Here is a 14,095-nt window from a genome sequence, read left to right as displayed (position 1 = left end):
GGAAATTCAGCCACAACCCTTTGAAAGGAAACAAGAGAGGCTTCTTTTTTTTTTTTTTTTCAACCTTCCCCCCCAGGGGCGGGGTGGGAATGGGAGGGCAAAGAAGGGGGGGGGGGGGGGGAGGGGGCAGGATGAAGTGGTGATTGGGGTGAAAGCACATACTTACTTCACATTATGGAGTTGCTCAGCACCAATCATTCAGGCTGAATTTCCAATCTTTTTTGTCTTTTATTTCATTCTACATAAAACCTAAAAGTTTCAACAATAACTTATTCAAAAAAATTTTTATATACAGGCTGTAGTGTAGCTGCTGTCTTTAAGTGATACATCGTACCTTTCTCTGGAATCTGCAGGAACTAGTGGAACAACACCAGTATCACCTCAGAACTAATAAGTTGTGTCAGGCAATCTGATTATTCCAAACAAATATTATCAAACTTACCAAGATTTACCTCATACTTTGGTTTCTCAATGGAGCTGTTATTGGCTTGCTGCAGAGAAATATCTTTCAAATGAAACTGATGAAGTACTTCAGCTACATTCCAATGAGCCTCCTGGACAGCATAATGAAATGCAGTACAGCTTTCATTATCCTGAAGCCATGGATCCCCACCATTCAGAAGCAAAAGCCTCAGCAGATCTGCATGGCCCCAAGCAGCAGCAACATGTACTGGTGTCAACCCATCCGAATTCCTGTATATTAAGAAATGATAATGTTGCCTGTCCTTTCCATAGATAAATTTGTTACAATAACAACTCACAACATCACAAATAACACTTTTTAGCATATTTAATAATTGCTTGGACTGCAATGAATTCAAAACCTAGTTCTAAAAAGAAATAATCAGAATGTCCCACATAAATTAATTTTTCCCTAAATTAGCGATAGAAGACAAACTGAAACAAAAAATCTTCCGTTCTGGGACCAACAAGAATGTTAAGATAGAAATGTCAAGATAAATCTTAATAGTCAGGGTTAAGAAGGGCCATGGGCAATAAACATAGGAATTGCATTGAAAAGTTCACCTACTCAAGCTGACAAATTTTACTAAGAGTTGGTGCCATAAGCCAAAGCACAGAAAGTTAAATTATCTGAAATTTGTAGATTCAAATTGAAATCACAGCATCAGCCATAATTAGAACAGGTGAATGTCAGAAGCATATAAGGAATGACAACGTAATAAAAAATTTGATTTTCAGTACTACATGTCACACACAATCATGAAAAAAAATATATTACGTCAAATATAGTCACAAAAAGTGGAATCATTGAGGTGATATGCCTTATACTACATGAACATGCTGAAATCTAATGGTTATGAATTTATGTGAAATCTCAAAGCTTTTTAAATAAAATTAACATTCCAGTTTGTTGAGACAGTCACTGTAGAATGTTTGACTTTGTTGATAGCGCCACAAGTTCACCTCTGATTGCCCCATTTTAGCACTACCAAAGTGAAGTCCTCGAAGGTCTTCAAGTTTTGAAAGCAGATAAAATCTGATGGGGCCAAAGTAGAGACTGTATGGAGGATAATCAATGACAGTGAACCCACGATATCTGATTGTTGCAGATGTCTGATCTCACTTGTGTGGTCTGGAATTGTCATTCTGAAGAAAAGGGTGCTTGATGTGTGGACGAACTCTTTGCATCAGAAGCTCAATTACAGCATGCTGTTTCTCATGCGCTGAAATAGTTACATTATATCATGCTAGATGCTATAATTCATAGCCATCTAGCAGCAGAGGGCTGCAAATGTGTAGACAATAAGAAGGGAGATGTAGAATGAAAATGAACTTCGTTTTATTTTAAAAAATTCATGAGTTTTCACATAAATAATTCAGAGGCATTTTTCATCATGCCCTTTCATAATGGCGTGCACTTAAAAAGGCAGGTATACGACAGTGTCAGATGGACAGCATTCTTTTAACACTGTTCTCTAAAACATATACATGGAAGGATATCATTCTTGGTTGTTTACTCAATATTTTTGTATCTTCCTGATGTCACCCATTATGAACACTACAGTGGCAGAATAAATGTCAGCACACAAACAGAAAAAATAAACACTAAAAATTCAATGTGCAACCAGAGATGCATACTATACGCATGCTGATGCACCATGCCAGACAATGGCTCTTGGTAGATCTTTCCACAAGCACTTTACTTTGTCTATATCCAGTAGGAAAAAAGGCAACTGGAGATCAGTATGGAACAAACATGGTGTTTTCAACTGGAAAAAATACTATCTAAGGATGAAATAACTTAAGGTTTGCCCCTCCTCATACAAAGTTATGTTGCTGATAGTTAGGACAGCATCAGTCGTATTTATAGTTATATCAAGACAGCAGTTATCAACACACAGTCATTGCACCTGTGTATAAGTGGGTAGATCACTACTCACCAAACAGACGAAACACACAAAACACTTAATAGAAGACAGTGACAGAAAGAGATTAAGCAAAATATATAAGTGCAAATATCAATGTAAATTACTATACAGGCAACAATAATAACAAAAGGTACAGAAACATCAGTTATATGACTGGCAAGCAGTTAGCATGCTTTACAGATCTATATACATGGAGCTACATGTTGCTAATAAGTTTGTTTCAGGTAGAAGATACAAACAATGGGTTTTAGACAGAACCCTTGTTAAATAATGAGTTTCATTGCAATTTTCCAGCCAAAATCTGTCAACACAGCCCTCAAAAACTCAAACCACGTGAAAGTTGGCTAATAATTCCATGAGAGAAACACTTAATCACTACAATTAAATGAAGCTCTAGGTCCCAGTACATTCCTGTCACAAACTATACAGAATTTTCAGCAGAGCTGGTTCCATTTTCAACCACAGTATACTGTAGATCCCTCAAACAAAAAGCTACGCTTAATGATGGGGAAAAAAAGCACAGGTCACAACCCTATATAAGGAAGGTAACAGAACTATATAAGGAAGGTAACAGACCTATATAAGGAAGGTAACAGACCTATATAAGAAAGGTAACAGAAGTTATCCACAAAACTATTGTCTAATATCCTTGACATCCATTTGTTGTCAACTCTTACAACATATTCTGAGATCGAGCAAACTGAGTTACCTCAAAGAGAATGATCTCCTCCAGGCCAGTCACCACATATTCTGAAAACGCCGATCATGTGAAACTCAACTTTCACTTACCTCACATAACATCCTGTAAGTCATGAATCACAGAAATCATGATGGAAGCAATGTTTCTTGACTTCTGAAACAAAATTGGCTCCATACCACAACAAAAGTGTTTTCACGTGGAGTGTGAAACAAAATTGGTGACCTGATTGAGGATTCCATGGTAGGGAAGATGCAGCATGTTGTCTTGAACAGAGAGTCAACAGAATTAGAAATAGCTTCAGGGGTGACACAGAAGTGTGCTGCAGGTCCTTTTCTTCATGTTGTATATTAAAGACCAAGCACACAATAGCAACCCAAAACTTAACAGACAGCCAATGGAGTTACCAGGATCGATAACAGCTAACACACTGTGTTTAACAATTTGTATGAATATCACATAGGCTCAGTCACAGATAAAACAGCTGGCAGTTTTCATTTGCAGGATACTGGAAAAATACTGTCGGTCAACAAAGGAGACAGTTTACATAGTGTTTGTGCTTCTCATCTTAGAACGTGCTGAAATGTATGGAACCCATACAAAACTGGACTAACAGAAGAAACTGAATGTATATGAAGAAGAGCAGCACAAATGGTCACAGGTCTCTCTGATTCATAGTAATGTTAAAGACCTTTATTGGTAGGCTAAGATGAATGCAAATTATTCCATAACAGAGTGTATACGTGGACAACGAAAAAAAAAAAAAAAAAAATCCCGGATTTTTCCCCGCATCAAAATGCACTTTCTCCCGGCTGAAAACATACTTTTTCCATGTTATTAAGTGACAGTATATTTTCCCTTGGAACTGTAAAACTTATCAGTCCTTTGAATGGTAATGTTTGTAGACACGGGTGTAGAATTTCCTGGCACATTAGAAAACGAAACTCAGGGAACAAACTCTGGAAAGATTTTTGATGTGCAGCAACATGTACGCTGCATATTTTCGTATTATGAAAATATAAATTCATATTCCACCAAACATCGCATGTTACTTTCCGAACCATTGTAATCGAGATTGCGATGCGCTTTTGTAAGCCAGTCATAGCTCATGTAACGTGATCCCGCCAGCCGATGACAGCGGTTAATCAGACCACAGGACACATGATGTAGTCAGCTAACGGCAACATCAGAGTTAAGTAGTGCGGATACACCAACAGCAAAAGTTATGTTTTAAATTAATATACATAGTGTTGCTACAAGGAAAGCAAAGCTTACACATATAATATTGGTCTCTAAGGTTAATAAGCTGCAAGAGAAGCTAAGTTTTCACATATAATGTTGACATTTTTTGCACGTTACACTTTAAAATATATCACACAAACTTACCAGTAAATTTTTTAACCGAGTCCAGTGACCTGTCCTCAAAGTTTTCCACAAATAAATTAGCTGCCGCAGAGGAGAAAGAGCTTCCCATAGCAATACATCAATTTGTTCATAATAACAACATGAATGTCTGATCTAGGCTCAAAATTCTTCTAACTGGCTCGTCATCAAATACTGTTTGATTTAAGAAATTCATCGTACACTCTCGCACCTAGTTCAACTTGCGTAAAAGGAAATTTACTTTGAAAATAACGCTTTTCAACCAACCATTCGCAATATTTTCCCATGACCTGTTACAAATAGGTTCGTTTCAGTAGTCGTCAGAGAGTGCCAGATAACAGGCACCACCGCGCTTTGGCAACTGCTATGATGCATGAAGCCCATATGTTCGTACGTGTAAAACATTGAAAGATCTTACAGTATGTCATAAAAGAAAAGAAAAACATCAGAGGATACTCCAACAGCATCGGAATTTCGTGAACCATACTAAAATGGCACATTTAAAGTGCATACTTAAAGAGCACATTCGTATGTCCAGATTCCCAATGAAGTAGGCCTCGACCTGATATTAAGCTTTTCATTGTTGGTTTCAGAATGTAAATTTTCTTGGAGTACCAGTACTGTATTAACTCATTTTTGATTCTTTATTAGGCCATAATGCCACGTGCTAGAAGATGAAAAAGTGCACTTGAAATGCAGCGAGCAGTTGAAATTAGCCAATAGTGTGGAACTAAACACTGTACCAAACACATTGACTGCTTCAGCATAAAATATTAATAAAAACCAAATTTCTTTTGCAAACCGACAAAAATAACTTCATTGTTCTACAAGGCGATTCATGCATGGCTGTCAGAAAAGTGGAAATAAAATCTGAAACTAATAACGTATATTAGCCTTCCGTAATTATGTGAACGTATTTTAATTCACTTGATAGCTCCCGCCCACAGAAATCCATTTTATTTTCATTTGACGTGAGAGCAGTAAACGAAGAGTAAATAGCAAAATCATTAAATGTAAACACAGGTCACGTAGAGACTAAATACTTCCCCACTATAATTCTCACTGCTCTGCACATCAGTCCCGGATCTATGATATTTCCGAACCGGGGCAATACTAAGATAGTGGCGTCCCCCGCCCCTCCCCTCCCAGCCCCCCCACCCCTGGCCCCCTCCCTCGAGCATTTGAGATAAGACGTCAAAAATTTTAAAAAATCGAATTTTCAAAAATATGATAATTCTGTAGCGCACATCTTTCTGAAGAGTCTCATACGTAAAACATATGTTCAAGGAAATGTAAGACATATTATTTGGTCTTACATGTGCCAGAGCGCAGTGCCACCCCTCTTCATACAGCATTCTTCTATCGCACAACACTGTATTTCGCTCTGTGGAACTGAATCGTGTATATTTTGTACTGGATGCCATCAAACTACATTCAGGACAGTGGAAATTAAAATGTCCTGTGGTGCCTCTCCTGCTCCCAGTAGACCGGTTTGACATCCTGCCCCTCTTTAAAAAAAATAAGTAAATAAAAATAAAAAACACACAATTAATACTGGATGGGATTATTTGTAATCGGGAGAACGAGAACTCTGCAGAAAATTTGCACTCTTTATTGCCTGTTAGCTAATAACTTGCTGTTTTGTTTGACATAAAATTAAATATAGGATACATAAAACAAGTAAAGACCTTAAGTCCTAGCTTTTCTTCCTCTCTAATCTTGCTACAGCTTTACATGGCGTGCTTTCCTTTCTGGGAAAGAATCTATTACCTCATCAAAGTTCGTCAAACTTTTTGCTACATGAAAAATTGAAATGTCGTCGTTGAATTGTGAAAAAGCTGTTAATACAAATAGTATCCAAGAGTGGTGTGGCGATCTGATTACATGTGTTTTGTCACTGTCTGCTAGATAAAATGAAATAAGCCTGCCTAATATTGCAGCAATTTTAACACACACCAAATAAACGAGACTGTTTTGGCAACAATGGTCATATTTATAACACGATATAATTCACGGAGTACCAATATCAAATGTCTATTAGGTCTACTACAATCAAAAAGCAAGACACTATCCAAATTGAACCCTGCCTGGAACACTTCCGTCCTCTGTCACAGCGGGACCCACCTCCTCTTCCTCAAAATCACCCTCTCCAAACCTTCCAGGAATTTCTGACTTCCAGCCTTGCCTCTCAATCCTTCTTAAAAAACCTTAATCCTACTCCCAACATCACCACTGCTGAAGCCCAGGCTATCCGTGATCTGAAGGCTGACCGGTCCATCGTCATCCTTCCGGCGGACAAGGGTTCCACGACCGTGGTACTTGATCGTCGGGAGTATGTGGGTGAGGGACTGCGTCAGCTTTCAGACAACACCACATACAAAGTTTGCCAAGGTAATCCCATTCCTGATGTCCAGGCGGAGCTTCAAGGAATCCTCAGAACCTTAGGCCCCCTGCAAAACCTTTCACCTGACTCCATCAACCTCCTGACCCCACCGACACCCCGCACCCCTACCTTCTACCTTCTTCCTAAAATTCACAAACCCAATCATCCCGGCTGCCCCATTGTAGCTGGTTACCAAGCCCCCACAGAACATATCTCTGCCTACGTAGATCAACACCTTCAACCCATTACATGCAGTCTCCCATCCTTCATCAAAGACACCAACCACTTTCTCGAACGCCTGGAATCCTTACCCAATCCGTTACCCCCCGGAAACCATCCTTGTAACCATTGATGCCACTTCCTTACACAGAAATATCCCGCACGTCCAGGGCCTCGCTGCGATGGAGCACTTCCTTTCACGCCGATCACCTGCCACCCTACCTAAAACCTCTTTCCTCATTACCTTAGCCAGCTTCATCCTGACCCACAACTTCTTCACTTTTGAAGGCCATACATACCAACAATTAAGGGGAACAGCCATGGATACCAGGATGGCCCCCTCGTACGCCAACCTATTCATGGGTCGCTTATAGGAAGCCTTCTTGGTTACCCAAGCCTACCAACCCAAAGTTTGGTACAGATTTATTGATGACATCTTCATGATCTGGACTCACAGTGAAGAAGAACTCCAGAATTTCCTCTCCAACCTCAACTCCTTTGGTTCCATCTGATTCACCTGCTCCCACTCCAAATCCCATGCCACTTTCCTTGATGTTGACTTCCACCTGTCCAATGGCCAGCTTCACACGTCCGTCCACATCAAACCCACCAACAAGCAACAGTACCTCCATTATGACAGCTGCCACCCATTCCACATCAAACGGTCCCTTCCCTACAGCCTAGGTCTTCATGGCAAATGAATCTGCTCCAGTCCGGAATCCCTGAACCATTACACCAACAACCTGACAACAGCTACCGCATCCCGCAACTACCCTCCGACCTGGTACAGAAGCAAATAACCAGAGCCACTTCCTCATCCTCTCAAACCCAGAACCTCCCACAGAAGAAACACAAAAGTGCCCCACTTGTGACAGGATACTTTCCGGGACTGGATCAGACACTGAATGTGGCTCTCCAGCAGGGATACGACTTCCTCAAATCCTGCCCTGAAATGAGATCCATCCTTCATGAAATCCTCCCCACTCCACCAAGAGTGTCTTTCCGCCATCCACCTAACCTTCGTAACCTCTTAGTTCATCCCTACGAAATCCCCAAACCACCTTCCCTACCCTCTGGCTCCTACCCTTGTAACCGCCCCCGGTGTAAAACCTGTCCCATGCACCCTCCCACCACCACCTACTCCAGTCCTGTAACCCGGAAGGTGTACACGATCAAAGGCAGAGCCACGTGTGAAAGCACCCACGTGATTTACCAACTGACCTGCCTACACTGTGACGCATTCTATGTGGGAATGACCAGCAACAAACTGTCCATTCGCATGAATGGACACAAGCAGCCAGTGTTTGTTAGTAATGAGGATCACCCTGTGGCTAAACATGCCTTGGTGCACGGCCAGCACATCTTGGCACAGTGTTACACCGTCCGGGTTATCTGGATACTTCCCACTAACACCAACCTATCCGAACTCCGGAGATGGGAACTTGCTCTTCAATATATCCTCTCTTCCCGTTATCCACCAGGCCTCAATCTCCGCTAATTTCAAGTTGCCGCCACTCATACCTCACCTGTCATTCAACAACATCTTTGCCTCTGCACTTCCGCCTCGACTGACATCTCTGCCCAAACTCTTCGCCTCTGTATATGTCTGCTTGTGTCTGTATATGTGTGGATGGATATGTGTGTGTGTGTGTGTGTGTGTGTGTGTGTGTGTGTGTGTGTGTGTGTGTGTGTGTGTGTGGGCGCGCGCGCGCAAGCGAGCGAGCGAGTGTATACCCGTCCTTTTTTCCCCCCTAAGGTAAGTCTTTCCGCTCCCGGGATTGGAATGATTCCTTACCCTCTCCCTTAAAACCCACTTCCTTTCATCTTTCCCTCTCCTTCCCTCTTTCCTGATGAGGGAACAGTTTGTTGCGAAAGCTTGAATTTTGTGTGTATGTATGTGTCTGTTTGTGTTTCTATCGACCTGCCAGCGCTTTCGTATGGTAAGTAACATCATCTTTGTTTTTATATATATATATGGGAGCAAACTGCAGATGTCATCGGTCCCTACGCTTACACACTAACTAATCTAACTTCCACTAATGACAACACATAGACCCATGTCTGAGGGATGATTCGAACCTTCGACGGGGGGAGCCGCTCGAACCGTGACAAGTCGCCCTACACTGCGTGAACTGTGACAAGTCGCTCTAGACTGCACGGCTACCCCGTGCGGCTTTTGATTCATTCAGAGATAAACTTACAGAGTGTATTCAAAAACCAACAGGAAGGCGCACGAAAAGCATATGAGTAATCGATAGACCAACGTGCGCTGGGTGCTACGCGCTTTGTGAAACAAGGTTTTTTCTCCTTCTTGAAGTCTGGGGGTATTTCGCCTGTCTCATACATCTTGCTCACCAGATGGTAGAGTTTTGTCAGAACTGGCTCTCCCAAGGCCATCAGTAGATCCAATGGAATGTTGTCTACTCCCAGGGTTTTGTTTCGACTCAGGTCTTTCAGTGCTACTTTTGTGGTACTTATGCAAAATGTGCATTGGTGGCAGTAGTATAGTTCTGCAGTCAGCCTCAGATGCCCATCCTCTAATTTTTTTTTCTCAATAGTGCTCATCAAAAAGAACTTCGCTTTTCCTCCAGTGACTCCCATTTGAGTTCCCAAAGCACCTCCGCAATACTTGTATGTTGTTTGAACCTACTGGCAAAAAATTTAAGACGCCATCTCTGAACTGCTTTGATGTCTTTCTTTAACCCAACAAGGTGCAGATCCCAAACACTCCAGCAATACTAAAGAATGGGTTGCATTAGTGTCCTATATAATGTCTCCTTTACAGATGAACCACACTTTCCTAAAATACGGTCTCCTTTACATATAAAACACACTTTCCTAAAATTCTCCCAATAAACCAAAGTCTACCATTTGCATTCCCTACTAAAATCCTAAAATGCTCTTTCAATTTCATATCGTTTGCAACATTATGCCTAGATATTTAATCGACATAACTGTGTTGAGCAGCACACTATTAATACTGTATTCAAACATTATGCATTGGTTTTTCCTCCTCGTATGTATCAACTTTGATTTTTCTGCATTTGGAGCTAAAACAATAGTGATCTACTGACCAGTTAACAAAGAAAAGGGAACAATGAATACTAGAAATGAAGACAGCAATTTCTAGTTTTCAAATACTAATAATGTATTCAGAGATCATCTTACAAGTAACTAATGGAAATAGAAAACGGAATAAGTAATATATGAAAGACAAGTTGAAAATTTTAACTATGACTACCACATAGAGAAAATACAGTCTACTATTTACTATGGACTCTTATTATCCTCGTTTTACAGTAAAAAACAAAAAGACTTCAAATACTGTCCTATTATACTCATTCTTACCTGATGTTTGGATCACCTCCATGCTGTAGAAATAATTTTGCTACTTCCTCAGCAAACAACAGTGAATCACACCCAACAACATAATGAAGAGGAGTGAAGTCCTTTTCTGGAAGCAGTGTGTTTGGATTAGCCTTCTCGTTTTCCAAAAGTTGTCTAATGTGACTGGAACAGTAATGTTAAAAGTTAGAAAAAATGTATGATGGACAGAAGGACATGTTTGAATGCAGCACATGACAGCAATGTCTTTAGCGCCCAAGTGAAAACAGATTGAGGGGTGTCCATAAAATACACAAAACAGGAAGATAAAATAGAATGTAAAGCACATGTAGCAAAAGTTGGAAAACTATGTGCGTACCCACACAGAACCACGGAATGAAGTATTGCATCAGTAGTACAACATTAACGACACAGGAAGAAAGTGTAATACAGAGCTAAAACAATATAGCAGATGGACATGGCTGACTGGAGGGGAAAAAAAAAGAGGGAGAGGGGGAGAGGGAGAGGGGGGGGGGGGGGGGAGAGAGAGAGAGAGAGAGAGAGAGAGAGAGAGAGAGAGAGAGAGAGAGAGAGGTCAGCCACTCTGCAACACACTAAAAGCTCCAGCCTAAAAGTTTAGGCCAGATTCCATACACATCACAAAACTTTAAAATCTCAGTCACACTCATCTCAGCTAAAATAGAGGGCAGATCCCCACCAATAATTGCTTCCGGTCTTGCATCACGATATAAAATGCACTCTGTTAAAATACGGTGGATAGAGACGTGCACGCCACAAGTATCACAAAACGGGGGATCTTCTCACTGTAGTAAAAAGCTATGCATGAGAGGGCAGAGGCCAATTCTAAGATGCGTGAGGGTTACTTCACCCCACCTGAGCAACTGCCAGGAGGAATGCTACGGTCAGGTTGTCGACTTCACCATCTGCAGCTTATTGGCCTTCACCGCCAGCCATTCTTCATCCCACAACTGCACGTACTTCTTTTGAGCAGTGCAGAAACGACAGCCTGCGAGGGAATAGGACACTGTGCCACATCCTGTCATCTACAGGCCTTCTTGGCAGCCTGATCAGCCTGTTCATTTCCCCATATCCCTACATGACCTGGCACCCAGCAGAATGAGACCCGTTTACCCTGCTGTTGGAGCAAGTACAGTTGATCATGCATCAGGCGGACCAACTCCTCGTACGGGTACAGGCTCTGTAACAATTGTAAGGCACTAACGGAATTTGAGGAAATAAGAAACCATTTCCCCCAACAGGATGCTTATGCTCCAGTGCCTTCAGGATCATGTCGAGCTCTGCTGAGAAAATGGTATACTCATCAGGAAGGCGAATCCTGGTGAAATGGTGGGGGAACACAACAGAGCAGCCAAGGGAATTTCCTTGCTTGGAGGCATCAGTGTAGACTATGGTGAAACCATGATGCATATCTAAAATGTTAAAAAACAGAGACTGAAATGTAAAATCTGACATGTGATCTTTCTTAAAATTCGTCGAGTCTAAACTAGGTCAGGGCCTCTGGAGAAGCCAAGGTGGAAATCTGTTCCCACCATAATGTAAAACATGAAGACCGATCACACCCATTTCTAGAAGACATAGGGCCTCGTTGCCTATTGCCGAGTACAAATAAGCTTTTCCAGTGGAGGCCGAGCAACATTATGGTAGATGGGTGTGTATGGGGTCTACAGTGTTTTATATGCCTGGTGCATGGTAAGTAGCTGTCACCTGACGTGAAGAGGCAGTTCACCAGCCTCTGCACGGAGGCTTGGTATGGTGCTTGTTCTAAAAGCCCCAGTAGCCAACCAAATTCCTTTATGGTGCACCACATCCAACAGCTTTAAATAAGAGGGTCTCGCAGGCCCATACACCGTGCACCCATAATCCAGCCGAGATCACACAAAAGCCATGTAAAACCAGAGCAGACAAGTCCTGTCTGCTCTCCATGTACCATAGCTAAGACATTTTAAAATACTTTATTGTTTTATCCTTACTTGTTTTGCTTTGGCATGTATACATGCAAGTACAGGTGTTGGTGGTGGATGGTTGTACACTGGAAGACGTCTGCGTTGAGGCGTCAACTTACGAACAGGCTTCTGCACCATGGAAGCATACAAAGTGGTAAAGATGGGAGGTTTAGTCACTTTATAGTCCTTTGTGGCTTCAGCACAGGGGATCTGTTCGGTGACTTATTTCCCGAATTTTTCGTTCCTCTGCAAAAAAGGGCAGTCTCAGCTCCAGACTGGGTGGCTCCCAGAGCAGTTAACACAGACTGCTGGAGATTAACAGTCAATCCCACCTCCGTGGGCTGCCTTTCCACATTTCCCACATGTCACTTCACCCCTGCAACTCAAGAGTTATGTGACCAAAACACTGGCATTTGTAGTAATGCATAGGGTTAGGTACATAAGGCCTAACCCTGAGTCAGAGGAAACCTGGCATGATGTAGTCAAGCGACGGAGAATTAAAGACCACAATGAAGGTGGCAGTCTTCTCAATTTCTCCATTATTTCTACGCATCCTTTGCTCTACATCCATTACCCCCCGTAATGCCCATTCCTTTTTAAGCTCGGCTATGTCGATATCCATGTCATGACATGTGACCACACCCTTACTCAAGTTAAGGGAGTTATGCAGTTCAAGAGTTACATCATATTAATCCAATTTTTCGGTCTTCGTAAGTAGTTCCACCAGCTTTGCCCTCTTAGTCTCAACCAGGAGGGAACCATTCCACACCCGCTTAATAGACTTCAAGCTTCCACCAAGTCCTTCCAAGCTTTTATGGATATAGAAGAGTGACACTTTTTCAAATGCCTCTCCTTCCTCTTAATGACCAAAAACACATTTTGATTTACAACTCCTGCTATCATAATTCAGCTGATGCAGGATACCAAGAGGGCTAGCCTCCCTCATTCGTTTGGAGGACTGGGTGTGAATACTTCCAGGTGGTACACCCTTCTCACTGGGAGGAGGAGAAGATGATTTCGAGGGTTTCATCTCGGTCCCACGAGGAGCTAGGGAAACAAGGGTCCACTCAGACAGAGTCCAATGTGCCTGAATAAGCCTATACAACTAAGGTTCGGCAGATTCCCCAGAGGTTGCCCGCTAACAACTGTTCCACCTCAACAGTAATGGATCTCATCAGCACGCAGCACACCTCGCAATCTGGGTGGTCATGCCAAAATCCACATTCCCTGCGATACACGATGTTCCACTGCCGCACCATACACTGGTCATTGAAGCATGCCCAGAGCTTATGGTAATAGGAGATTAGCGGCACTTACCAATGCCCAGCTACAGAACCCTGGGGTCGCAAAGCATGTACTCAGTGAACCAATGCCCCTGAGGGCAAAAATTTATGAAACCAGCTGGTGCTTCTAAACATATTTTCATCTTTTGTCGTATGTATGTGGAATTAGCATGGGACATTTTGTACAACATTCAGTTTCAATGATAAATCACGATCCAAATTCCAATTTTAAATTGTTGGTCAATAGACTGGCCTCAAGAGAGGAAGGTTCAATGTTTACTTCAATAATGTTTATTGACGTGACAGTCACCACTGCAAACACTGATTATCTTTTACATTCCAGTCATCTTCAATAATACTGTTTAACCTAATATGTGCCATTAATTTGAGGACAGTGTATTGATCAGGTACAAATTTAAAATTCAGATATT

At 41.8% G+C, this 14,095-nt stretch overlaps 1 protein-coding gene across 1 annotated transcript in view; it reads right to left on the bottom strand.

Annotated features, from left to right (window-relative positions):
- The window catches only part of LOC124798917, a gene marked incomplete at its 5' end in the record, with an annotated part of 86,123 nt that extends 75,539 nt beyond the window's left edge, over nt 1-10,584 (bottom strand). Inside the window, 2 exons of the mRNA XM_047262449.1 lie at nt 443-693; nt 10,421-10,584. Of these exons, the coding sequence (XP_047118405.1) occupies nt 443-693; nt 10,421-10,584 (415 nt within the window). The remainder of the gene's footprint in view (nt 1-442; nt 694-10,420) is intronic.
- Nucleotides 10,585-14,095: the final 3,511 nt, after the last annotated feature.

The sequence above is a fragment of the Schistocerca piceifrons genome, chromosome 5, assembly GCF_021461385.2.
Source record: "Schistocerca piceifrons isolate TAMUIC-IGC-003096 chromosome 5, iqSchPice1.1, whole genome shotgun sequence".
Lineage (NCBI taxonomy): Eukaryota > Metazoa > Arthropoda > Insecta > Orthoptera > Acrididae > Schistocerca > Schistocerca piceifrons.
The sequence above is the reverse complement of the archived record's forward strand: the minus strand, read 5'-3'. Positions and strand labels throughout refer to the sequence as shown.